This window comes from Bufo gargarizans, chromosome 1 (assembly GCF_014858855.1).
Source record: "Bufo gargarizans isolate SCDJY-AF-19 chromosome 1, ASM1485885v1, whole genome shotgun sequence".
Classification (NCBI taxonomy): domain Eukaryota; kingdom Metazoa; phylum Chordata; class Amphibia; order Anura; family Bufonidae; genus Bufo; species Bufo gargarizans.
In genome coordinates, this window is record NC_058080.1 from 699,934,042 (window position 1) to 699,959,353 (window position 25,312).

General features: G+C 40.9%; 1 protein-coding gene across 7 annotated transcripts in view; it reads left to right on the plus strand.

Annotated features, from left to right (window-relative positions):
- The window catches only part of LOC122924803 (von Willebrand factor A domain-containing protein 5A-like), a 131,068-nt gene extending 105,983 nt beyond the window's left edge, over positions 1 to 25,085 (plus strand). For 3 of the 7 annotated variants that reach the window (XM_044276238.1, XM_044276240.1, XM_044276243.1), the window contains 7 exons: positions 6,485 to 6,523; positions 9,468 to 9,485; positions 10,442 to 10,459; positions 11,828 to 11,845; positions 16,188 to 16,354; positions 19,546 to 19,672; positions 23,473 to 25,085. In XM_044276238.1, the coding sequence (XP_044132173.1) occupies positions 6,485 to 6,523; positions 9,468 to 9,485; positions 10,442 to 10,459; positions 11,828 to 11,845; positions 16,188 to 16,354; positions 19,546 to 19,672; positions 23,473 to 23,552 (467 nt within the window). In that variant the 3' untranslated portion in view covers positions 23,553 to 25,085. The remainder of the gene's footprint in view (positions 1 to 6,484; positions 6,524 to 9,467; positions 9,486 to 10,441; positions 10,460 to 11,827; positions 11,846 to 16,187; positions 16,355 to 19,545; positions 19,673 to 23,472) is intronic. The other 4 variants (XM_044276239.1, XM_044276241.1, XM_044276242.1 and 1 more) reach the window with 2 other exon arrangements.
- The last annotated feature ends 227 nt before the right edge of the window (positions 25,086 to 25,312 follow it).

Here is a 25,312-nt window from a genome sequence, read left to right on the forward strand (position 1 = left end):
AAGTAATTATTTTCTAAAGCTCCATATACTGATAAGAACTTATTACCAGCATTTACTGTGAGCTGTAAAACGATAATTACCACCAAAATAATCTAGTCAAGAACCACCAGCCTCAAAAAAAGTGCAGTGGGGAGAGGAAGTGCAGGCTTTTACGAGTTGGCCTGGCTTGTATGTGACCTAGCTGATGAGTGTCTGAGCTGTAGTCCTTTACCTGCAGCACTGTCAGTATAGCTATTAGTGCTGCTCAATCTGCTGACTGTAAGTGTTGTAGTTTGAAAGATATCTATAGCAATGGACCTTGCAATCTCCCTGGAGTAGTGTTCCTCACAGATAGAGTTGGATCTCTGGACCCTGAAAGAGGACCTTTCATCCGATTTTATTAAAGGAGATATATACCTGTACTTGCGGGGTACCTCCCGCTGATGCTGCCACCCTGCTTGATTTTTTAAAATATGCCCCGCTGTGCCCCGCCAGATTTCTCCCGCTCAGTATGCTTATACTGAGCATTGGAGCAATGAGGAGGAGACTGAGTCTTTCTCCGTGGGCGTCTCATTCTCCCTGGCTGTCCAATCGCAGTGCAGAGCGTCACAGCCTGTCTGTGATGCTCTGCGCTGCGATTGGACAGCGCTACAACCAGGGAGAAGGAGACGCCCACAGAGAAAGACTCAGTCTCCTCCTCATTGCTCCGATGCTCAGTATTCGCATACTGTGCAGGGCACAGTGGGGCATAGGAGGCATATTTTAAAAAATCAAGCAGAAGGCAGCAAGTACAGGTACTGTATACATCTCCTTTAATAAAATTGCATGAAAGGTCCTCTTGAAGCCCTATGGAGCGGGAGCAGCTGGTCACCCTCCCTTGCTATTCTAGCTCTCCCCTCTCTTGACAGGAAGTTGGACCAGCCCATTCCTACAAAGAGAGGAGGAATTGAATGGTTAGTCCCATACATCTTGCCAACCATACTTTACCTGCTGGTGTACAGTGCAAACAGTATATAGCATAGCAAAATATAACATTGCATACAAACTAAACAGTGCAGATACCCCTAGTACTGCACTACCTATAATTTTTGGCAATAAATGTAGACAATAAATAATTAGCTAAAATGATTATGATTACATATCATAAATATCATTAGAAAACACTTCTTGTAATCTGCACGTCTTCTGCAGCTGCAGACCTCTTGGCACACATGGCACATTAGTCACCATCCAGGGAGACATACTACAAGCCTGAGTCAGACTCAGGGCCTCAGAGCTGACAATTTAATACCCCAAACCATATGTAATCACCTCCGTCCAGGCTCGGACTGGCCCACAGGGGAATCCCCCGGTGGGCCCCTGAGCAAGGTGGGCCCCTAGTCTCCCACCCCCTGCACAAGTGGCACATAACACAGTAGACTTACTGCACTACATGCATATATTCAATGTACAGCACCTCAACCAGCTTATGTTCATATAAAAAAAAAACTTGTTAAATTATTTATTATATTCGAATGTATCCGTACGGTGGGCCCCCAAAATAAATTTTACTGGTGGGCCCTAGGTACCCCAGTCCGACACTGCCTCAGTCCATATATTATCACCATATGTAAAATGTAATGACAGTCCATTCAGGTCTCTTCAGCCTTATGGGAGCTGTGTGGACGCAGCAATCCGTGCTTACTGCTCAGGCTTTAGTTCTAGGCTAGCCAGGGCCCAGGGGCAGGAGGTGGCGGCACCCTCACAGGCAGGTAGGCGAGTTGGTAGTCACACTGCTCCTACTTCCCCCTTTGGTTGCACCGATGGTGTCCATCACTGCTGGAGTGTGTCTGACAGAACTAGTAGTTCCCACTCACTGCTGCTCCACCAATCAGTATAACACTTAGCACCGCAGTTAGGGTGGCCACATAACTCCCAAAATGAGGACATCCCACCTGAGACAGTGGGGCAGGATACTACAATACACACAATGGAAACCTTGATCTATATAACATATTGTTTTACTCCCCAAACTTGACGCCTACTTGCGATATTTAACTCCTCCTTTCTTAGCTACCTCCAAGAGTTTTCTATTTGACATAACAGGGAAGAGGTATAAGAGGAGAGAACTACAAATCAGTTATTTTCAGGCTGTTATTATGTGCTATCAGAGGACATTACAGGGAAGAGGTGTAAGAAGACAGAAACTCCCAGCATTTCTCTGGCTCTGACTCTGAATTCATCATTTCTCCAATTTATTTTCCTCTACACAAAGCTCCCCTCATGTCACATGATGTCATCACAGGTCCTTCATTACCACTTGTCTCTAGTGCTGAGCTCTGCTCCCTCCTGCACTGATCACATGGTGGTGACATTATCACAGGTCCTTCACCACCACTTTTTTTCTTCACTGTTGAGCTCTGCCCCTCCTGTACTGATCACCTGAAAGTGACGTTATCACAGATCCTTCAGCTCTTACAGTGTAGCAGATTCAGAGCAGGTCCTGTGATCAGTAGTTACTGCTGTTGTGTCTGGAACTCTCTTGTCCTCTCTGTTATCAGCCATTATCAGAGCACCACAGCCCCCTGAGGCCACCCCCAACCCCTCATAGTAACATAGTATATAAGTAAAAAGAAATCACATTAACCCCTTCTACCTCCAGCGATTTCCCGTTTTTGCATTTTCATTTTTCACTCCCTGCTTTACCAAAAACATACCTTTTTTCATTTTCCATTTACATAGACGACCAAGGGCTCATTTCTTTTGTGGGGCAAGTTGTACTTACTAATGGCACCATTTACCATTTCATACTGTATGGTGGGAAGATGGAAAAAGAAACAACATAATTTCTCCACAGTTTAATGGGTTTTATTTTTACGGTGTTTCCTATGCTAGAAAACTGACTTGTTACTTCCATTCTCTGGATCAGTACGATTATGGCGATATCAAATTTTTATAGTTTTTCTTGTGTTTTGATACATAAAATTTTTTGTTTTCATCGCCATATTCTAAACTCGCATTATAGTTATGTGGAGCAGTGTGAGGGCTCATTTTTGTGGGACTATCTGTAGTTTTTTATTGATACAACTGGAGTGTGTATAACTTTTTTTATCAGTTTTTTATAATTTTTTGGGGGGAGGTGAAGCAATGAAAAAATTGCATATTGGTTATTTTGATTTCTCTGTTATGATTTTTATATTAAATATTATTTTTATAGTACAGGCCTTTTTGGGAGCACTGATACCTATGATGTTTATTTTTTTATTGTTTAATTATGTTTATTTTAACTTTAAGGAAAGGAGATTAGAATTTTTATATACCTTATATTTTGTTTATACACTCCCAGCATATCCAGGCTGTTATTATATGCTATCAGAGGACATAACAGGGAAGAGATATAAGACAGAACTACCACTCCGCAGGATTTCTCTGGGTCTCATACTGAATCCATTGTTTACCTCCACACAAAGCTCTCCTCATTACGTCATCACTCGTCCTTCATCACCTCTTCTCTCCACTGCTGAGCTCTGCTACCTCCTGCACTTATCACATGGCAGTGATGTCATCACAGGTCCTTCACCACCACTTCTCTTCTCCACTGCTGAGCTCCACCTCTTCTGCACTGATCACATGATGTGACATCATCACAGGTCCTTCAGCTCTTTCCCCCCAAAGTTAAATAGAGTACACCACACAAATTTGGCCATCCTCTATTCACTGTTATGCGAGTTCCAAAAATAGAGGATCACTGGCTCAGCTATCTCTGGCAGTTTTATGGATGTGAATAAAGAGAGGGATCTGTTCATGCATAGTGCGCTTTCCGTTCACCCCTATGGAACTTTCAAAAATAGCCAAGCGTGCTCGCTTGGAAATTTTCAGGAGCTTCCATAGCAGTGAATAGAGAGCACACTGCTGGTTGCCATGAGTGGGCATAGTCTGGCCACACGTAGCCAGATGCCCCGTGGAGTTGCACCCTGACTGTCTCCAGGAAGTGATGACACACACCTGAGAGACCAGGGACTGACATGGGAGCTGTATGAAGAGCCTTGTCTGTATGTATAGTATTACTGTTGTGTCTTATCTAATCCTTTATCAGTACAACAGAGTTGTCCATTAACTGACCACTCTCTTATAATAATGAGATTACTCTGATTCTGCCCAGGCTGTAGACTAAAGCTGATACATTTCCTTTTGTCATTGGAGTAACCTATGACATATTGCATTACAAATCAGCATATCCTGACCAGCTGATGTGCAGCATGGTACCATTCAATCAATGGGGCTGATCTGCATTTCTTTAGCAGCTAATAGACTGCTGTACCTTACTTGGGCTGAAGCTCCTTATTATGCAAGGGATTAGAAGGGATCACAGCAGTCGGACCTGATGATCAGTAATATATTGCATATCCTAGTGTACAGTATGTCATAACATATAGAGCAAGATTAAAAATGACACGTGGCATTCTTCTAATGGAAGTTACGCCACTTACTGTACCTGCTGCATTTCCTTTAATACATTTTCCTTAATGTCACTACAAAGCTGGTAACAAAAGAATTTTTAGAAGAAAAATTTGTAAAAAGTAAAACCTGAACTTTAAAATTGTAAAATGTGAAGTCATAAGAGTGATGTACAGTATCATATATCGTATGTAAGATAAGGTATGGCTGGACGTGTACTCAGGTCCAATGGTGGTGCGGAGTATTCAGTATTTGCCCACTTTCACGTGGTCAGTATTAGGTCAGGAGTGGATCTTACAGAGAAAAAGTACAATGGAAATATTTGTGCCTCTTCTGCTTTTCAGACTCACTCCTGGTTTTGACTCACAAATACTTATTCAAAATACTGAAAATGGACTTATCGTGAAGCCACATGTAGTTCAATTTTACAGCAACTCAGCAATGTCTGCTAAGTGTAGCCTGCTATTTGATTACCAGCACTTGGTCTTTGCAGATTTGACATGCACTGGTTAGGGCGGGTTTTCATTTGCGCTATGGAATTCCGTTATAGGTAACGGAATATAACAGGACTATTTTTTCCGTCATGTATAACGGAACCGTTATTTGTCCCCATAGACATGTATTAGGACAGAGCATAACGGAATGCCTTTTAAAGGCTTCCATTTTGCATTCTGTCCTACAATCCCGTTATATTTCGTTATAACTCTGTTAGAATGGAACCAATAACTGAATCCAATAACAAGAATGCGAACCCACCATTAAAAGGGTTCTCAAGGAATTAAGAAAATTAAAATACTTAAATATTTATTCATTATAAATATATTCCCAAATACCTTTGATTAGTTAGAATGGATCATTTGGTCTAGGGAGCAATCAACAGGGGAAATAAAATGGCCGCCGTCCTATTAGTGCACACAAAACTTGTCCTAATCACACAGGAGGACAAGTTACTTCTGAGCTAAAGAGCTGCCTCATCCTCCTCTCTGCTCTGCTTGTCAGGGATTATGATCGTGAATACAGTATAATATGATCTTCTGCTGAATCTCTGTAGGAATGGAGTTCATGAGGAGACATGAAGTACAAAGAGGAGGGTGGGATGTGGGTAATGAGCAGCAGCACTTGTATGCAGTCTCCATTACCACAGCCCCACATTATCACAGTCTGTTCTGTTTGTTGTTATGCAAGCAGATGTGGAACCACTGTGCCACTGACTGGCTATGCCCTGGAAGGGCGTGACTAAGTAACTACCTGGTCTTCACTAGAGCCTTTGATGGTGAGGATAGGCTTGGGCCATTAGGGTAGTTACCTGGCGCCACTCCAGAGCAGTCCCTAAGTCAGTGGCAGCTGACTAGGGGTTCCGAGATACTGGTGCAAGCACTGAGGAGAAGGGCATGGTCAGGAAGTCCAGAGTGAGGGCAGGCAGCGATCAAGCAAAGTAAATGTCCAAGGTCAGAGGCAGGCGGCAAACATGCAAAATCCGTTAAATCAAGAAGCAGGGTCTGGTACACAGAAAGGCAGAAACTTCCAAAACACCTTCACACTAGGAACTAGACAAGCTAGTGACCAAGATTGGTCAGATGCCTTCCTGGTGAAGGAAGTGCCTTTAAATACCTGCAATCCAGCCATAGGCTGGGGAGATAAAGGGAGGAGAGACACGCACATGCAAGTCCTAACAAACAGTACAGGACTCAAGCATGAAGTAAGCCCTGGCATAGAGCGCAGATACAACAGTTAAGCTACCTACTGCCTGCTCTTGTCAGCATGGCAGCAGGAGGGAAAGAGGGAGCCTGGGGCACATGCCCGCGGGTAGGAGCAGCAGCGCTGGCATGGAACGCTGGGCTACCATCCATCCTCCCTGTACTTCGAGTCTCCTCATAAACTCCATTCCTACAGAGATTCAAACAGCCATTATAACTAATGAAAGGTATTTGGGAATATATTTATAATAAAGTAATTAAGTATTTTCATTTTCTTAATTCCCGGAGAACCCCTTTAAGATGTATTGTATTCACAGTTTGCAGTTCAGTTGCAGCTCTAATTATTTTTTTCTATTTTACTTTTTACTTAGCAGCTCCCAAGATGAAGATGCCCAATTATAGAAGTGCCCGTATGTAAAATCTTTTTTTCTCCTTATTACATTATGGAAAAGTGAAACACTATCATTATCCAATATCATAACGACTCAACACACTGATCTCCAGACAACCTCATGCAGCTCCATCGTATCCCATCTCTACCCACTATCATCCATATCTAACATCTTCTAATGCAATCACAGCCAAACAAAAGCACAACCAGCGCTATTATGACCATTACTACCTTCATCCAACACCATCACCTCTTCAGAACTCTTGCATTCTCCCCAGTTTATGGTATATCCAAGCAATATGCCCAGGTGAAATGGGAACCTAAAGTGACCCTGGAACAATGTAAAAGTGTCCTCATATTGCAGAAAGGTCCAAACAGGCAGAAGGCCTGGCCAACGTAATTCGGTGAAGTCAGGAAAACCATTAGTCATATCCACATTGGTGACAAGTGACGCTAACACAATGGGGCAAATGTGTTACCTGAGAAATTTTATCTTTTAACTCCACATTTAGGAACAGGTTATAGCAGCTGCTTGGGCATACTCCATTACTTTTATGATTACTTTTACATAACACAATGTGTTTATCACATTAACACCTTCTACCCCCGCCTATTTCCCGTTTTTGCATTTTTTCATTTTTCACTCCCCGGGCTTCCCAGAGCCATAACTTTTTGGATTTTCCATTCACATAGCAGCAGTGTTGTCTAGTTTATACACCGCGACTTGCTTTTGCTGCCAGGTTTATTTCATAGCAGCTCAGAGTATACTGTGATTACATTTTTTATTTTTTTCTCTTCCTTCTCCAGGTTGTTACACAAGTGAGTAATTAGGGTGTTGCTATCTAATTAGGAGAAGTTAAATAGCTAGTCTAGAGGGCAGCTCAGTCCTTTGAATCCAGAGGAAAAAAATCAGTCTGGTTTGAGAGCTGCACTTACACAAGCAGACAAGCAACGAAAGTTTGTTGGCGTTCGCATGTTTGAGTTCAAGTGGGTGTTTGTATTAAGTGTGTGACTTTAGATTACGTGACTTCAGGGACTTTAGGAGGGGACTACAGTAAGTTAGAGTCTTATCACTGCACTATATAGTATTTTTTCTCTTTTCTTGCGTAATCCCCATTTAGTATGTGTTCCATTATTGTGAACATCTTGTCTAATGTATGCAGTTCTGGAACAGCCTTTTGAGGGTGCATACCTTTGTTCAAAATATGAGCAAATTGCCCGTTTGGAATCGCACATCGTGTACCTAACAGGCGAGTTTCAACACTGAGAAGCATTGACAATTTGTAAAAGAGTTTGCTGCTCACTGAGCAAGCACTCTATGGGGGAGATGTGGGGGAGGGTGGTAGCGAGGAGGCTCAGGAAAGTGAGGTAGCTAGCTGGATAACAGTTAGAAAGCGGGGAAGACTGCCAGGGAGGCTAGCCCTGATCTGACATACCCCAACAAGTTTGCAAGGTTGGACCTGATAGAACAATAGATGTGCAGGTTGGGGGACACCTGAGAAATAGTGACCATAAAGTAATAACCATCCAATTGTCATTCAAAAGAGGGTTTCCTCAGGAAGGAACAAAAATACCAAACTTCAAAGCTAAATTTAGCCAACTAAGAGAGGCCATAGGCGTAACTAACTGGGACAAAGTCCTAAAAAATAAAAATACAGCCACAAAATGGGATATTTTTAAAATCATCCTAAAATCTATTTGAGAGGTACTATAGCGTTATGGAACAAGAAAAAAACAATGTGGATAAATAGAACTGTAAAGAAAGCAATAAATGACAAAAAGAAAGCATTTAAATCAGTAAAACAGGAGGGTTGCGAGGAAGCACTAAAAAACTATAAGGAAAAAAATTGAATATATAAAAAGCAAATAAAGCAGCCAAACTAGAGCAAAGCTAACCCTAAAATGTTCTTCAATTAATTAAATGGTAAAAAAGTATAAATCTGAAGGTGTCGGCCCTCTACAAAGTAATGAGGGAGGAGCTGCAGAGAGCGATGAGGAGAAAGCAAAGCTATTAATTATTTTTTCTCCAATGTATTAACTGAGTAAAATAAACTGTCAGATGAAATGCAGAATGTAAAAGTAAATTCACCATTAAAAGATGCTGCAGACCCTAATAATACACAGCTCAGATGCTGCAGACCCTAATAATACACACCTCAGATGCTGCAGAACGTTATAATACACAGCTCAGATGCTGCAGACCCTAATAATACACACCTCAGATGCTGCAGACCCTAATAATACACACCTCAGATGCTGCAGACCCTAATAATACACACCTCAGATGCTGCAGAACGTTATAATACACAGCTCAGATGCTGCAGACCCTAATAATACACACCTCAGATGCTGCAGACCCTAATAATACACACCTCAGATGCTGCAGACCCTAGAAATACACACCTCAACTGCTCCTGCAGAACATCATACTGCAAACATCAGATGCTGCAGAACATCATAATGTACAGAAAATCACCCACTACTATCCTCATCCAACACCTTCATTACCCGCTACTATACTTATCCAACACATCATGAGTCAACACCATCTTCATCTTACATTATCGTCACACAACATTTTGCTTGTCCAACAGTATCCTCGTACTACAAGTGCTTCAATACTGTAAACCTAGCGCAAAAAGGACAGGACACGATAAACATCTGTGAGATAAGGATAGACTTCAATTTGCAGCAGAGTCAGTCTTCTTTTCCATTTTTTTGGCCCGGGTTTAGAGTAGTAACAGGGAGCATGGGACCTCCATTTTCTTCATCAGTGGAGGATGTATTTTGGTCAATACAGGTTGAGAACCTGAAGTCTGGACCCTAGAGAACATATAAGAATTAGATGTAGATATCAGAAGTCCTGCCCCCTATACACAATACAATGTATTACATCAAGGTAGGAGACTTGTATGCAGGATATGGTCACAAATTCTAATTCTATTTTTCTGTATACTTTACAGCACCAACGGCATGTTATGGTAAGTAATGTGTTTTTGTATTAAGATCAGATGATATATTGTAGAATAGGGCACTTTTGACTGATCATAAAAATACACAGGAGATTAAACATGAAGTTGATCAGGGGGCTCTTTTTTAATTATAAGATGTATGACACATGAAGCATATAGTGACCAGATAAGGAGCGCATATATATATATCACATGTAGTGACCAGATAAGGAGCACATATAGCGACTGGATAACTATAAGATGTAGTGACAGCGATAAATATCACATGTAGTGACCAGATGAATATCACATATATGGGCAGCATGGTAGCTCAGTGGTTAGCACTGGTGGCTCAGTGGTTAGCATTGTTGCCTTGCAGCCCTGGGTTTAAAACTGACAAAGGACAACATCTACATGTAGTTTGTATGTTCTCCCCGTGTTTGCGTGATTTCCTCTGGGTTCTCCGGTTTCCTCCCACACTCCAAAGACATACTGATAGGGACCTTAGATTGTGAGCCTCATTGGGGACAATGCTAATGTCTGTAAAGTGCTGCAGAATATGTCAGCACTATATAAGTGCTAAGTGCGCTATATAAGTGCATAAAATAAATATAGCGATACCATACAACATATACTTGGAAAATTTTCTTGGAAATAGCTCACTGGCCACACAACCTCGGAAGGTGCACAATCTGATGAATTCACCCTTCAATTTAAGTAACTGTCAATAGAAGATTGGCACACACGTGGCTCCGTATGTATGAGTGTGCCAATCTCATACAACATATAGTGGCCAGATAAATAGGGCAGAGGGCAACCAGATAAAAAGAGCAGTAATATATAGCACATCCTAGTATAGTCATAGTATTATAAGCTAAGAATGCTATTTCTCTAGCATTTCCCCTCTATAGTGATTAATCACAATGTGGACTTTAATGTGTGGTATATGGACTAATATTCTGTAATCATTTGCTTTTCTTTCACAGATTCTGGTCCCATGTTAGGTAAGGTTCTCTTTATTCTACTTCAAGGGGTTGTGTCACTTCAGCAAGTAGCATTTATCATGTGCAGAAAGTTAATACAAGGCACTTACTAATGTATTGTGATTGTCCATATTGCCTCCCTTTGCTGGCTGGATTCATTTTTCCCTGCAATCGATCAGGAGGCTACAATTTTAGGACTTTTTTTTTTTATAGATTATTTCTATACACCCATAGGGTGTATAGTATTACATGATTTGCTGATTTCCTATGTAGGCCTGCCACCAGCTGGCCAAAATGCAAACTGCACTTCTAATACGCAGCCTTTTAGAATTTATTATTGGAATCACCAATCGCTGCACGGGGATGTCGATATTGACATCCGGGGTTTTCACCCTTTAGATGCTGTGATCACACTTGATGTGACATAAATTGCTTTTTTTATCTGTTTGCCCTCTGGCCTATTTATCTGGCCACTATATGTGCTCTTTATCTCCAAACCCGCTCACACCCACCCCACCCCCTTCGACCCTGTCCTAGGCACGTGGCCTCGGGTGCCTATTTGTAAATACGGCCAGATAAAGAGCACATATAGTGAGACGGAGAGAAGACCGCGGCACTGAATGTCTTCACAATATGCAGAGTTTTATTCACCAGCCGTGCATAGTTGGTGAATAAAACTCTGCTTATTGTAAAGACATTGAGTGCCACGGTCTTCTCTCCATCTTATGATCTTTTGGAACTCGACGAGCTAGGGTTCAACACAGGGCACCGCCACGGATTGGATCTACTAAAAGTACATTTGTAAGTGGTGCTGTCTCTCCCTCTAACTATTTTTGTTGTGGAGCACATATAGTGACCACATAAATATCACATGTAGTGGCCGGATAAATATCACATGTAGTGGCCGGATAAATATCACATATAGTGACCACATAAATATCACATGTAGTGGCCGGATAAATAGCACATGTAGTGGCCGGATAAATATCACATGTAGTGACCGGATAAATATCACATGTAGTGACCGGATAAATATCACATGTAGTGGCCGGATAAATATCACATGTAGTGGCCGGATAAATATCACATGTAGTGACCACATAAATATCACATGTAGTGGCCGGATAAATATCACATGTAGTGACCACATAAATATCACACGTAGTGGCCGGCCAGATAAAGAGCACATGTAGTGCCCGGATAAATAGGGCAGAGGGCAACCAGAAAAAAAGAGCAGTAATATATAGCACATCCTAGTGTAGTAATAGTATTATAAGCTAAGAATGCTATTTCTCTAGCATTTCCCCTCTATAGTGATTAATCACAGTGTGGACAGTAGTGTGTGGTATATGGACTAATATTCTGTAATCATTTGCTTTTCTTTCACAGATTCTGGTCCCATGTTAGGTAAGGTTCTCTTTATTCTACTTAGATTCTCCTTTTTAACCCATCATCGGTGTGAATTCAATGAACTGCAAGATATGTCATTAATATGTGATTGTTGCAAAAGTTTATAGTTGTTGCTAGATGTGCCGCTCAATGCAATCCTCTGGATGTGTCTGCTGGTAGTTGTTGACTAGGCCTAATAAAAGCTGAGAAATTTGCATCTGTTGTGCCCCATTCTGCATGAGAAATACACTGCTGGAAATTGAAAAAAAACCTTGAAGGAGTGAAAATAAAATGCCTATTACAATATGTCCTGGAAGGTGTTACATGAAGTGATCCAAGTTCCAAGATCCTTACTTTATAGATAGATCCTCCACAGACTTTTTTGTCTGGTATCACTGTTGTTTTTTCTGACACCACTGTTTTTCATCTTCTCTCTTATGGGACAGTTGAATGGGTGTTGTTGAAGTGTTCACTATTCTTGCTAGATGAAGGCGTGCACCATTAGTGCCATTAATGGACTTTGAAAATTGATGAATAGTGAAACATCGAGAAGTCGTATGGTCTACCTGTCACATCTCAGAAAGACTTAGATGATAAGATTATGTAGTACATCAGTGGTGTCCACAGTGGTCAGAGGAGGCTGGTCACACATAGCGAGAGGGTTCTGTATGGTCAAGACAGATACACACTAAGAGCACCGTATAAAAACTCAAAGGACAGCAACAACAACCCACATTGTTTCTGTAGTAGCTTCTGCAATGATCGTTCAGTCCATAAGTGTCTACTTAAGCAGGACTGAATTTACACACTCCACTAGATGGTTGCCACTGACTTTTCATCATTGCCATCGATGCCTCGAATTGGCTCTCTCAAGGCAGAAGTGCACTTGTCAAACAGTAGTGTTCAGTGATGAAAGTAGTTTCCTCCTTGGTAATACTGATGGCCACAGAGTTCACATAAAGGCTACAGAGTGCCTACTGCCATCATGCATATTGCAGAAACACACAGGGCCAATACCAGGGGTTGTGGTGTTTGAGAGAACATTGAGCAGCATTTGGTATGTCCAGGACATTGTGGAACCAGTCCTACTGCCCATGCAACACAACATGATCTTTAGGGTATCCAGCAGCATTTCTGACCAGCTCAATCACCAGATCTCTCCTCCTCCATCAAGGATGTCTGGGACTGGATGGGCGGCTGATTTCCCATGCAAAGCACTGAACAACCACCTATGGCTCCAAGTTGAAAGAGCTTGGAATGACATACCACAGGAGACTATCCAGAATCTGTATGACCATCGCCATGCCAGAGTGGCAGGAAGATGCCACCCGGTATTAGTGTGACCCTTTCTCTACATATATCCTGCTGCAGATCCAAAAATAAAGGCTGCACCACCTTGGTTGAGTGATCATTGACCAATCACCAATAGTGGTTTATACTTTGTCAATCTCAGCTCAATCACATTAGGTTTTCCAGGTGTTCTTTTATAATTTTCTGGTAGTGTATACTAGTGCATCTCAATAAATTAGAAGATCATCAAAAGGTTAATTTATTTCAGTAATTCAATTAAAAAAGTGAACCTCATAAAAAGTGAAACTTATATTATATACATTCATTACAGACAAACTGATCTATTTCAAGTGTTTATTTCTTTAAATGTTGATGATTTTGGCTTACAGCTAATAAAAACCCCAAATTCAGAATCTCACAAAATTAGATTATATAAGACCCATTAAAAAATTATTTTTAATACAGAAATCTTGGCCTCCTAAAAAGTATGCACAAATAAACACACTCAGTACTTGGTCAGGGCTCCTTTTGCCTGAATTACTGCATCAATGCGGCGTGGCATGGAGGCGATCAGTCTGTGGCACTGCTGAGGTCTTATGGAAGCCCAGGTTGCTTTGATACGGGCCTTCAACTCATCTGCATTTTTGGGTCTGGTGTCTCTTTATCTTCCTCTTGATAATACCCTATAGATTCTCTATGGGGTTTTAGGTCAGGTGAGTTTGCCGGCCAATAAAGCACAGTGATACCGTGGTTATTAAACCAGATATTGGTACTTTTGGAAGTGTGGCAGGTTCCAAGTCCTGCTGGAAAATGAAATCAGCATCTTCATAAAGCTTGTCAGCAGAGGGAAGCATGACGTGATCTAAACTTTTCTGGTAGACGGCTGTGCTGACTTTGGACTTGATGTAACACAGTGGACCAACACCAGCAGATTTCAAACTTCACAATGGACCTCGAGCAATTTGGATTGTGTGCCTCTCTATTCTTCCTCCAGACTCTGGTACCTTGATTTCCAAATGAAGTGCAAAATTTGCTTTCATCTGAGTACATTACTTTAGACCACTGAGCAACAGTCCAGTGCTTCTTCTCCTTAGACCAGGTAAGACTCTTTTGACGTTGTCTCTGGGTCATGAGTGGCTTGACACGGAATCTGACAGTTGTAGCCCATGTCCTGGATACGTCTGTGTGTGGTGGCTCTTGAAGCACTGACTCCAGCCGCAGCCCACTCCTTGTGAATATTCCCTAAATTCTCGAATGCCCTTTTCTTGACAATCCTTTCAAGGCTGCAGTTATCCCTGTTGCTTGTGCACCTTTTTCTACCACACTTTTTCCTTCCCGTCAACTTTCCATTAACCCCTTCAGGACCCTGGGATTTTCCATTTTTGCGTTTTCGTTTTTCACTCCCCGCCTTCCCATAGTCCTAACTTTTTTATTTTTCCGTTCACATAGCCTTATGAGGGCTTATTTTTTGCGGGACAAGTTGCACTTTCCAATGGCACCATGTAGTACCATGTAGTAGGGAGCGGGGAAAAAAAATTCCAAATGGGGAAGAATTGGGGAAAAAACGCTGTTCTGATAAAGGTTTTTATTAACATATTTTTTCACTGTACACTATGCGGAAAAATTGACCTGTTATCTTCATTCGCTAGGTCAATACGGTTTAAACGATGCCACACTTGAATAATTTTTCTTGCGTTTTAATACTGAAATAAAAATGTAAACCTTTGAGGAAATTATTATTTTTTTTTAATTATTATAACCATATTCTGACCCCTATAACTTTTTTGGAGCTATGTGTCCGGGGCTGTGTGAGGGCTAATTTTTTGCGGGACGACCTGTTATTTTAAGTGTGTGTGACTTTTTGATCACTTAAAAAAAAAAATTATTGGGTAGTTGAAGTGACAAAAAATGTCAAATTGGTTGTTTTTATTTTTTCCCGCTACGTCATTTGCCGTATGCCATTAATATTGTTATATTTTAATAGTATGAGCATTTTCGCACGCAGCGATGCCCATGATGTTTATTATTTTTATTGGTTAAGCATTTTTATTTTAAGGAAAGGGGGGTGATTTGAACTTTTTTTTATTTTTATATTTGTAAAACCAGTTTTTTTTTACTTTTTTTTTAAGTCACCTTCACCATTCATTCGATTGCCCATAGTATTCAGTGATTGCTAAATAGCCATTACTGAAGACTTCATTTGCACTATATCAATACAAGGCTGCCACCTAGTGGCCTGTATTGATATATACATCTAATTGACTCGGAAGCCGACTTGGGGCTTCGGTCAATTAGATCGAGGTAGCAGGTCCCCCGATCTCAGCCGGGGAATGCTGTTACCGGACCAGAAGCGCGTGACTTCAGGTTCTGACCATTTGACCACGGCATCTGAAAGATAAGATGTATGCGATTAGCCTTATGGCTGATCACATACATGTGCCGCGGGTCTCTGCTATTTAAAATAGCACAGATCCCGCAGTGCTTGCGCGTGCAGCGGGCGCCATGTTTAAGGATCGGACCCATGACGTACAGCTACATCATGGGTCCTTAAGGGGTTAATATGCTTGGATAGAGTACTCAGTGAACAGCCAGCTTCCGACTTAGCAATGACTTTTTGTGGCTTACCCTTTTTGTGGAGGGTGTCAATGACTGTTTTCTGGACAAATGTCAAGTCAGCAGTTTTCTCCATGATTGTGTAGCCTACTGAACCAGACTGAGGGACAATTTAAGGACCTAGGAAACCTTTGCAGGTGTTTTGTGTTGTTATCTGATTAGAGTGTGACACCATGAGTCTACAATATTGAATTGTTTCACAATATGCTAATTTTCTGAGATACTGACTTTTGGGTTTTTATTAGTTGTAAGCCATAATCATCAACATGAAAAGAAAGAAAGAAATGTTTGAAATAGATCACTGTGTGTAAGGAATCAATATAATGAGTTTTTATTGAATTACTGAACTAAATGAACTTTTTGATGATATTCTAATTTATAGAGATGAATGTGTACATGGGGTTGATACTTACCTTCACTCCATAACATTAACTGTATCTTTTTGTTACCTATAAAGCTGAATGCATGGATATGTCACCACCACCAGCTCAAGTCCAGAAGATCCCCCCTTTCGTCAGTTTGATTTCGCTGCAAAACGCTGATGGTTCCTGGAATCTTACCCCAGAATTCTGCTCCATTCTGGGAATATCAGAGCAGGACATTATTAACAAGAAACCAGATCAGGTATGATGGATGTGTATGGATAATCTCAGCTTGATTCCACATTCTTGAACATTTTTTTAACTCTTTTTTTTTATAAAACAATACATAAAAAATATGCAAAGGTCTGATCATGGAATGAAGAAATGACCAAAGACACTATAACAGGCAACATGGAAATTTCAGCAACCGTCAAACACATGTACTAACTGTGTGCCAGGTTTACAACTACGCCATTTAGCAATTTTTTGAAAGCCAGCAGTGCCAGAACAACATATCTCCATCTATTATGTAATGGCTGGAGCTGGTTATTGCAGTGATGCTCGTATTTACTTCAATGGTAACCAGCTCCATCCACTGCAGAAATGAACAGAGCCGTGTAGTTCTGGTGTAATAGTACATCATAGTGATGGCGCGGGGACAGGAGCTGTGTCCACATCATCACTTGCAGGTGCCGACTTTATTATGTAGCCTTCAACCTGCTAGAGACAGGTCCTAATACGATGCCTTTGAGCATTACATTGACAGTCATAATACACTGCAATACACCAATGTTAGTCCTATATGGGACTGAAATAATAAAATAAAAAAAAACTGATTTTTCAATGGTTCTCCATAGAAACATAGAAACATAGAATGTGTCGGCAGATAAGAACCATTTGGCCCATCTAGTCTGCCCAATATATCTGAATCCTATGAATAGCCCCGGCCCTATCTTATATGAAGGATGGCCTTATGCCTATCCCATGCATGCTTAAACTCCTTCACTGTATTTGCAGCTACCACTTCTGCAGGAAGGCTATTCCATGCATCCACTACCCTCTCAGTAAAGTAATACTTCCTTATATTACTTTTAAACCTTTGCCCCTCTAATTTAAAACTGTGTCCTCTTGTGGTAGTTTTTCTTCTTTTAAATATGCTCTCCTCCTTTACCGAGTTGATTCCCTTTATGTATTTAAAAGTTTCTATCATATCCCCTCGGTCTCTTCTTTCTTCCAAGCTATACATGTTAAGGTCTTTTAACCTTTCCTGGTAAGTTTTATCCTGCAATCCATGTACTAGTTTAGTAGCTCTTCTCTGAACTCTCTCTAGAGTATCTATATCCTTCTGGAGATATGGCCTCCAGTACTGCGCACAATACTCCAAGTGAGGTCTCACCAGTGTTCTGTACAGCGGCATAAGCACTTCACTCTTTCTACTGCTTATACCTCTCCCTATACATCCAAGCATTCTGCTTGCATTTCGTGCTGCTTTATTACATTGTCTTCCCACCTTTAAGTCTTCTGAAATAATTACTCCTAAATCCCTTTCCTCAGATACCGAGGTCAGGACTGTGTCGAATATTCTATATTCTGCCCTTGGGTTTTTACGCCCCAGGTGCATTATCTTGCACTTATCCACATTAAATTTCAGTTGCCAGAGTTCTGACCATTCTTCTAGTTTTCCTAAGTCCTTTTCCATTTGGCGTTTCCCTCCAGGAACATCAACCCTGTTACATATCTTTGTGTCATCAGCAAAAAGACAAACCTTACCATCGAGGCCGTCTGCAATATCACTTATGAAGATATTAAACAAAATTGGTCCCAGTACAGATCCCTGTGGAACCCCACTGGTAACATGGCCTTGTTTTGAATGTTCTCCATTGACTACAACCCTCTGTTGCCTGTCCCTCAGCCACTGCCTAATCCACTCAACAATATGGGAGTCCATGCTCCAGCTTCTTAAAAAAAATTGTCTCTCTGCCTGCCAGACTTCCAGAAGGAAGCACACTTACCTGCCTCCTGCTGCTTGGTTCCAGGCCCTTGATTATACTATTGCATTCACCATGACAGTCCCTGACTGTAAAGTTCCAGCATGGACGGGGGTCATGTGTGTTGCAGCGGTGACTCGTCCCCCAAGCAACTCTAAAATGGCATCAATGGAAACAGCAGCTCTTACACACAAGAAATAAACTCTTATGCAGCTTGTATCTATTGTGAAAATGTAGTAAAACTTCAAAAATCTGTATAAATGTAGTATCTTTGTAATTGCACTGACCCACATAATAAGGTTAATAAAATGACATGCCGTTGTTGCACATGTGATTGGCAGCAGCGTCACAGGACCTTATCACTCCCAGTGCATTAGGAACCCAAAATGGCCAGGATAGGAGGAAGGTTGCTGAAATGTGGTTTTGTTAAGCTGGCAGAGAGAAGCTCTCCAGCTGTCAGACAGGGACGTCATGTAAAATAAGTGACAGACAAGCAAGGATATCATTTTGCTGCTGTCTTGTTTTTATGCTTACAACCTTTTCTAAAAAACCTGACCATGCGCCAGCTTATACCTATTCTTTACTGTTGGCGTGATTGGATGAAAAGAGACACATGTCAGATCTCAAGCAAATCTCACAGGGGTTAATAGGTAACAAGAATTGAGAACTTTTTTATATTTTTTTTATCCACCGTAGTATCTGTAGTTTCAGGTGCTGCACAGCATATGCTGTGAAGATACGAGATGTGCAGCACCTGAAACTACAGATACTGGAAGCCTGTGCTAGCATTTCTCCTGCGGTGTTGCTATCAGTGTGTGAAGAGTGGGAGAAGAGGGTTGCATTGACAATCCAACACAATGGGCAGCACATTGAACACATTTTATAAGTGGTCAGAAACTTTCAAAAACTCATGAAAGTTACGTTAAAACCAAGCACACCATTGTTTTTCTTGTGAAATTCCCAATAAGTTTGATGTGTCACATGACCCTCTTCCTATTGAAAAAACATAAGTTGGATTCAAAATGGCCGACTTCAAAATGCCCGCCATGGTAACCACCCATCTTGAAAAGTTTCCCCCTCACATATACTAATGTGCCACAAACAGGAAGTTAATATCACCAACCATTCCCATTTTATTAAGGTGTATCCATATAAATGGCCCACCCTGTACATTAATACTACACATAGGATGGATACCACCTTTAATAAAAGTATAGAACTTATTGTTCAAACCATTCACCATTCACACCAATATCTACATCTTCCCTTTCCTGAATAGTGTCAAGATAGTGATGTGTTCAGTGACAGGAAACGACACAAGAGCCTCGTAAGAGCACTGTACCTGACGTAGATAAGTGGACATGTCATCAGGATCTCACAGTAGTGCAACCTCAGGCTTTGGGCATGAAACTTTAAGTGCTTAGATAATATATTCCGGTTTAATTTATATTTGACTCCTCACTAGAATATGGACTCATCAGTGTGGGCTACGGTCTTGGCGGTGATCTGGCTCCATGCATCTTGTCTGGACCAGAGAGAGGAATGGGAATTACTGGAAGGTAAAGCCATCTCCTGGCTTAAGGCTAAAGCAGGTAATATCTTGGAAATAGATTTGACATGTTTCTAAAACTGATGTATTAATGTAGAGCCCTAGTGTTTTAGCTTCAAATGTTGTAGGTTCCTGAATATTTCAGGTGCATAGTGTCCAAAGTTGTCAGGAAGGGGCTTCCACCCAAAATATTTGCTTTATATTCAGCCACCGGAATGACTTGTACCCTAAATAGAACATTACCTCACCATGGAAATTCTTCCACAGCAGCAGGTTATTCCCAAAATGACCTCACCATTGTTTCTTGACTTCACTTGGACCATTCATCTGAACTGCAGCATAGTCTACTCCTGGTTGTTCTGTTTTCCTTTGTGTTTAGATGGAACAATTTACCACCAAATTATTTTGTGGCTCTATAAAGATGGCCAAGTTGACCCAACCAAACTATAACAATAAGCAATGAACAATTTTTTTCCAGTTCAATTTCCTTTAAGCTCCTTCTCAAAGTAATATCTGACACCACTCGTGTATCCTGTTTGGTTGCATCTCATGGCAGCCAGTAGGCAAGGGTCTGCAGGATCCCATAGATGTTAGCTTTTCTGCATATACATTCTTAAAAAATTTGATCCAACCATACATTTTGGTGAAATAAAAAAATATGTGAAGGAGAGAAAATGTTGTAAAATATCAAGATAGGTAAGAGGAAGAGGCAACCAACAGCAAGATGGATGGTGGCAATCATAAAATAATAAAGATATCAACAGAAAACTTGAAAGATAAGACAGAACATGCTACAGGAACACCAGCCATATGGTCTTGCTTGCTGTAATTTAATAATATATTTATTTTCTGAAAACATATGCCCACATTTGCAACCATTTATTATTCTCCAATGCACCTAAAATAAAATAAAAAAATTGGCTTTTCAAAAAGTCTGCTACTGCTTTTGTACAGTACCATGCACAGGTTTTAAGAAGGTGTGATAAAATGCTGCAAAGTAAGAATGCTTTAAAAATTAGAAGTGTTAATAGTTTATTTTTATCAATTAACAAAATGCAAGGTGAAAGAACAAAAGAGAAATCTAAATCCAATCAATATTCGGTGTGACCACCCTCTGCCTTTAGAACAACACCATTTCTCCTAGGTACGCTTGTACACAGGTTTTGAAGAAACTCAGCAAGGAGGTTGTTCCAATCATCTTGGAGAACTAACTACAGATCTTCTGTGGATGTAGGCTTGCTCAAATCCTTCTGTCCTCTGTCATAAAAATAAAGTGCCCAAGAGGATGTCAATAGCTCCAAGCTGCAGCCCTCACCTGCTGCCGTTCGTGCCCAGCTCCGCCTCATAATCTTCTGTGACGCCTCCAGCTCTTCCTCTGTAACATCGCTTTGAAAGCCCCCCTCCTCCCTCTGTAACATGCTGTGAAAGCCTCTCTCCTCCCTCCTCCCTCTGTAACATCGCAATGTTAGAGCAGCAGGAGGAGGGGGGAGGGAGGGAGAGCAGGAGGCTTTCAAAGCGATGTTACGGAGGGAGAGCAGGAGTCTTTCAAAGCGATGTTACAGAGGGAAGAGGGAGGAGGAGGAGGGGGGAGGGAGGGAGGGAGAGCAGGAGTCTTTCAAAGCGATGTTACAGAGGGAAGAGGGAGGAGGAGGAGGGGGGCTTTCAAAGCGATGTTACAGAGGAAGAGCTGGAGGCGTCACATAGGATTATGAGGCGGAGCTGGGCACAAACGGCAGCAGGTGAGGGCTGCAGCTTGGAGCTATTGACATCCTCTTGGGCACTTTATTTTTATGACTGACAGGTTAGTAATAGCGTATTTTTAGCAAAATGAGCCTACAGATTACATTTATAAGACCACATTAGGAATGGTTAAAGCTCCCTGAACATAAACATATTTTTATCTGGAGGGGTTGAAACCTGGTGACAGAATCCCTTTAAATATTACTTTATATTAATTATATTCCTAAATACCTTTCATTATTTATAAAGGCTCATATTGTCTAGGGAGCAATCATCAGGGGAAACACAATGGCTGCTGTCCTTTTAGTGCACACAAAATCTGTCCTAATCATACAGCAGGACAAGTTGCTTCACAACACTGCCCCATCTCTGCTTTACCTGTCATGGGTTATGATCCTGAATACAGCTGATAAGATCTTCAGATGAATCTCTGTAGGAATGGAGTTCATGAGGAGACATGAAGTACAGACAGGACTGTGGTCTGTGGTAATGGAGACTGCATATAATAGCTGCTGCTCATTATCCACACCCTCCCCTCTGTACTTCATGATGAACTCTATTCTTACAGAGATTAAGCTTAAGATCTTATCAGCTGTATACTGACAAACAGAGCAGAGAGGAGGATGAGGCAGCTCATTAGCACAGTGCTCTGAAGTAACTTGTCCTGCTGTGTAATTAGGACAGGTTTTGTGTGCACTTATTGGACTGCAGCCATTTTATTTCTCCTAATGATTGCTCCCTAGACAAAACGAGCCATTATAACTAATGAAAGGTATTTGGAAATATATTTATCATAAATTAATATTTAAGTATTTTCATTTTCTTAATTCCCAGAGAACCCTTTTAAGCAGTGTGGGTTGTATTGATTGCTAATGTTGAGCGAATCAAACTCCACAATCTGAATTTCAGGGAAAAATGAGATTCGCTACGAAGCCGAATTTCCTGATGCTTCGTGGATACAAATCGATTTTACCTGGAATGGTGTAAAAAACGAACATACAAGCATACTTACCTCATCCATTTGAGTGCAAAGAGCTGGCCGCTGGCATCTTGATTGAAGATATCGCACGACATCCCGTGCACGGTGACGTATGATGTCACCGCCGGCCGACGAGATGATGTCATCAGGAGCCACGCAAGATTTAGTGCTAGATCCTTATTCAAGATGGCTGCGGCCGGCTCTTCACGATCAAATAGATGAGGGTATGATTTTATTTTTTATTTTCTTATTTTACACCGAATTATTGCTATCAAATGCCGTGATCATGTATGAATGCGGCATCTGAGGGGTACAATGATGGGGAGCGGTGCAGTCGCCGCTCCCTGTCATGGCACCCACTACTTACAAAGAAATGCACTTCAAGCACATTTTTTTGTAAAATTCAGCAAAGCAGCCGAATCGAATCCTCCAATACTGTACTTTGCTCATCTTTATTGATTGCAGAAAACTGGCGAGGAATAATAAATAAAAATATTAGAATGTGAGGAATAACAGTATAGTGATTTTCAAGCACTATAACTATTAACTATTAATACTTCTATTTTTGAAAGCATTCTTTTTTTGCAGCATTATTTCCACACTTGCCTAAAACATTTGCACAGTACTGTATACATTTCCTATACAGGCCTACAATATGCATCTCCAAGTTAAAAGACTGCAAAACATGTAGTCTGAGCTTGTCCTCTATAGGCTAAAAAAGAAAAAGCAGAGAGGAATGCAGATCCAGACCTTACACATGGGCACGTGTCTGTGTAGGAGCTTTATGAACAAAACAAGAAGAGATTTTTAAACACTGCCTGTAAAGTTGCTTCCTTTTTGCTTTTTTTTTTAGATGCATAGCTACAGATGAGCATTTCATATTTGAAAATTCTTCTTGACACCATTTTGGTGAAGGGAAATTTTCCATTACCAAGCTGTATTTACTGCATATAAGACCATGGCGGCTGAAATACTAACCGCATTTCAACTGACATATAAATGGCTCCTTAATACAATATTCTTGTTGTAATTACAGCTTTTGAGATTCTCAATTTTGTCAGTCAGTTGTAACGTATCTGATGCTATTGATGGTTCTAACCAGGGATTGTTTCCTATTCTCCCAGGTTCCTCCTTGGATCAGTTGGTCAGAGCTGGGAATGATCTGCTGAAATCCTCAGTGAATCCTAATGTGTTTGGCCTGTGAGTGGAAGAATGAAGATGGCGGAGGTCTTCGGGTATGACCACACGGTCAGGTCTCTGCATGCAATTTTGGAAGCCAAAATCAGGAGCGGATCATAAAAGGAGAGAAAATATAAAGGAGAAATAGAACTTCTCCAATTTTTTTTTTAACTCACTTCTGGTTTGGGCTTCCGAAACTGCAAGCAGAAACCCGACTGTGTGGTTGTACCCTTCTAAGGAATACTGCCGCCCTCCAGAATTTTACTGCTTCTCACCTTTACTTTGGAATCAATTTTCATGATAAAATGTCTGTGCCTTATTACTCTTGAAATGAGATACAAGCCAAAGATGCAAATGATAAGTCTAGAGAATCATCTTCTAGTTATATTCTCATTACACAGACCTGTTACTGTTCACTTATTTTTAGAATGTACAGAGCAGCTCCACTGAAATATATACATACATGGAGAGGGGCCTTAGGGGTGTACTGACACTTGGGAAGGTAGTAGTGCAGAAGAAAACCAATCTACAACGCCACCCTAAAAACTGGATTATTTCTTACCACACTCAATCAATAGATACCAATCAATAGTACATGTGGATATAAGAAATTTTGTAATGCATTTCATCAGAGAAATTATGCCTCATTTAACACTTTTCAGCATTTTCTCTCCCTCTCCTCCTAAATAAACATTCTTTGCTAAATCCACCTTGAGAGACTGATAAGGACTGTCAGCTCACTGAAGGATCAGATTATAGCTGCCAATAGGAGTTTATAGCGAGGGGAGGAGGCGTGAACTACTAGAGGGAAAAATAGATACATCACAAGGTTTCTTATATTAACCTGTAATATTGATGTATACAACGTTTGTTAAAATTTTAGTTGTCCAAGATTGGAAAAATATGGCTGCTTCATCCAAAAGCAGAACCACATCTCTCCACAGGCTGTATATGGTATTACCACTCAGCCCCATTCACCTTAGTAGAACTGGGCTGCTGTGGGTAGTGTGTTTGGAAGAAAGCAGCCATGTGTTTCTAATCCTGGACAATTAAATTCCATTTTTTTCCTCCATCACCTTGTATTTCAATCAAGATCTGTTGATGGAAGGTTGTATGTGTCCTTCACCCAGGCCAGGAGGTCTCTGTTCATCTTTATTGGTTGGTGGTACAAGTCAGAATCTCTCAGAGCAGCCAAAAATGTGGCCTTCTTTGGCATTGCAGACACCCTGGAGGAAGGGGTTACAACATGGTTGCTCTACAATATGATGCATAAAACATGGGAATATTTTTGGAGATGGGTGGAATTACTCTTTACTAAAATCTGTTTATAACTGATCTTTCAAAGATGGGTCAACAACAGTCAAAAGAAAACATCCCCATTCAGATCAGTGTATTCTGTAGGGTATTACTGCTGAGTATTGTTGACCCTGTCTATATTCCCATTATCCAGTTATACATTTCTTGTAATAGTTAAAAGTTTATAAAATGTTCTAATCCATTGTTACAGCTTTCAGCTCCAATATATGTATCATCATCATTAAACCGCAGTTATAGTTCAGATGTTGGTGTCGTAGTTGTCTGTATGTATCAAAGAGACATGATTATCAGTCATAACATAAGGCCCAGCCGCCCCCACAACTATGACATGTCATTTATAACACTCCTGTTCTCTTAAAAGGCATCTGTCAGCAGATCTGTACCTATGACACTGGCTGACCTGTTGCATGTGCACTTGGCAGCTGAAGGTATCTGTTTTAATATATCCAATTTAGTCTGTAGGAGCAA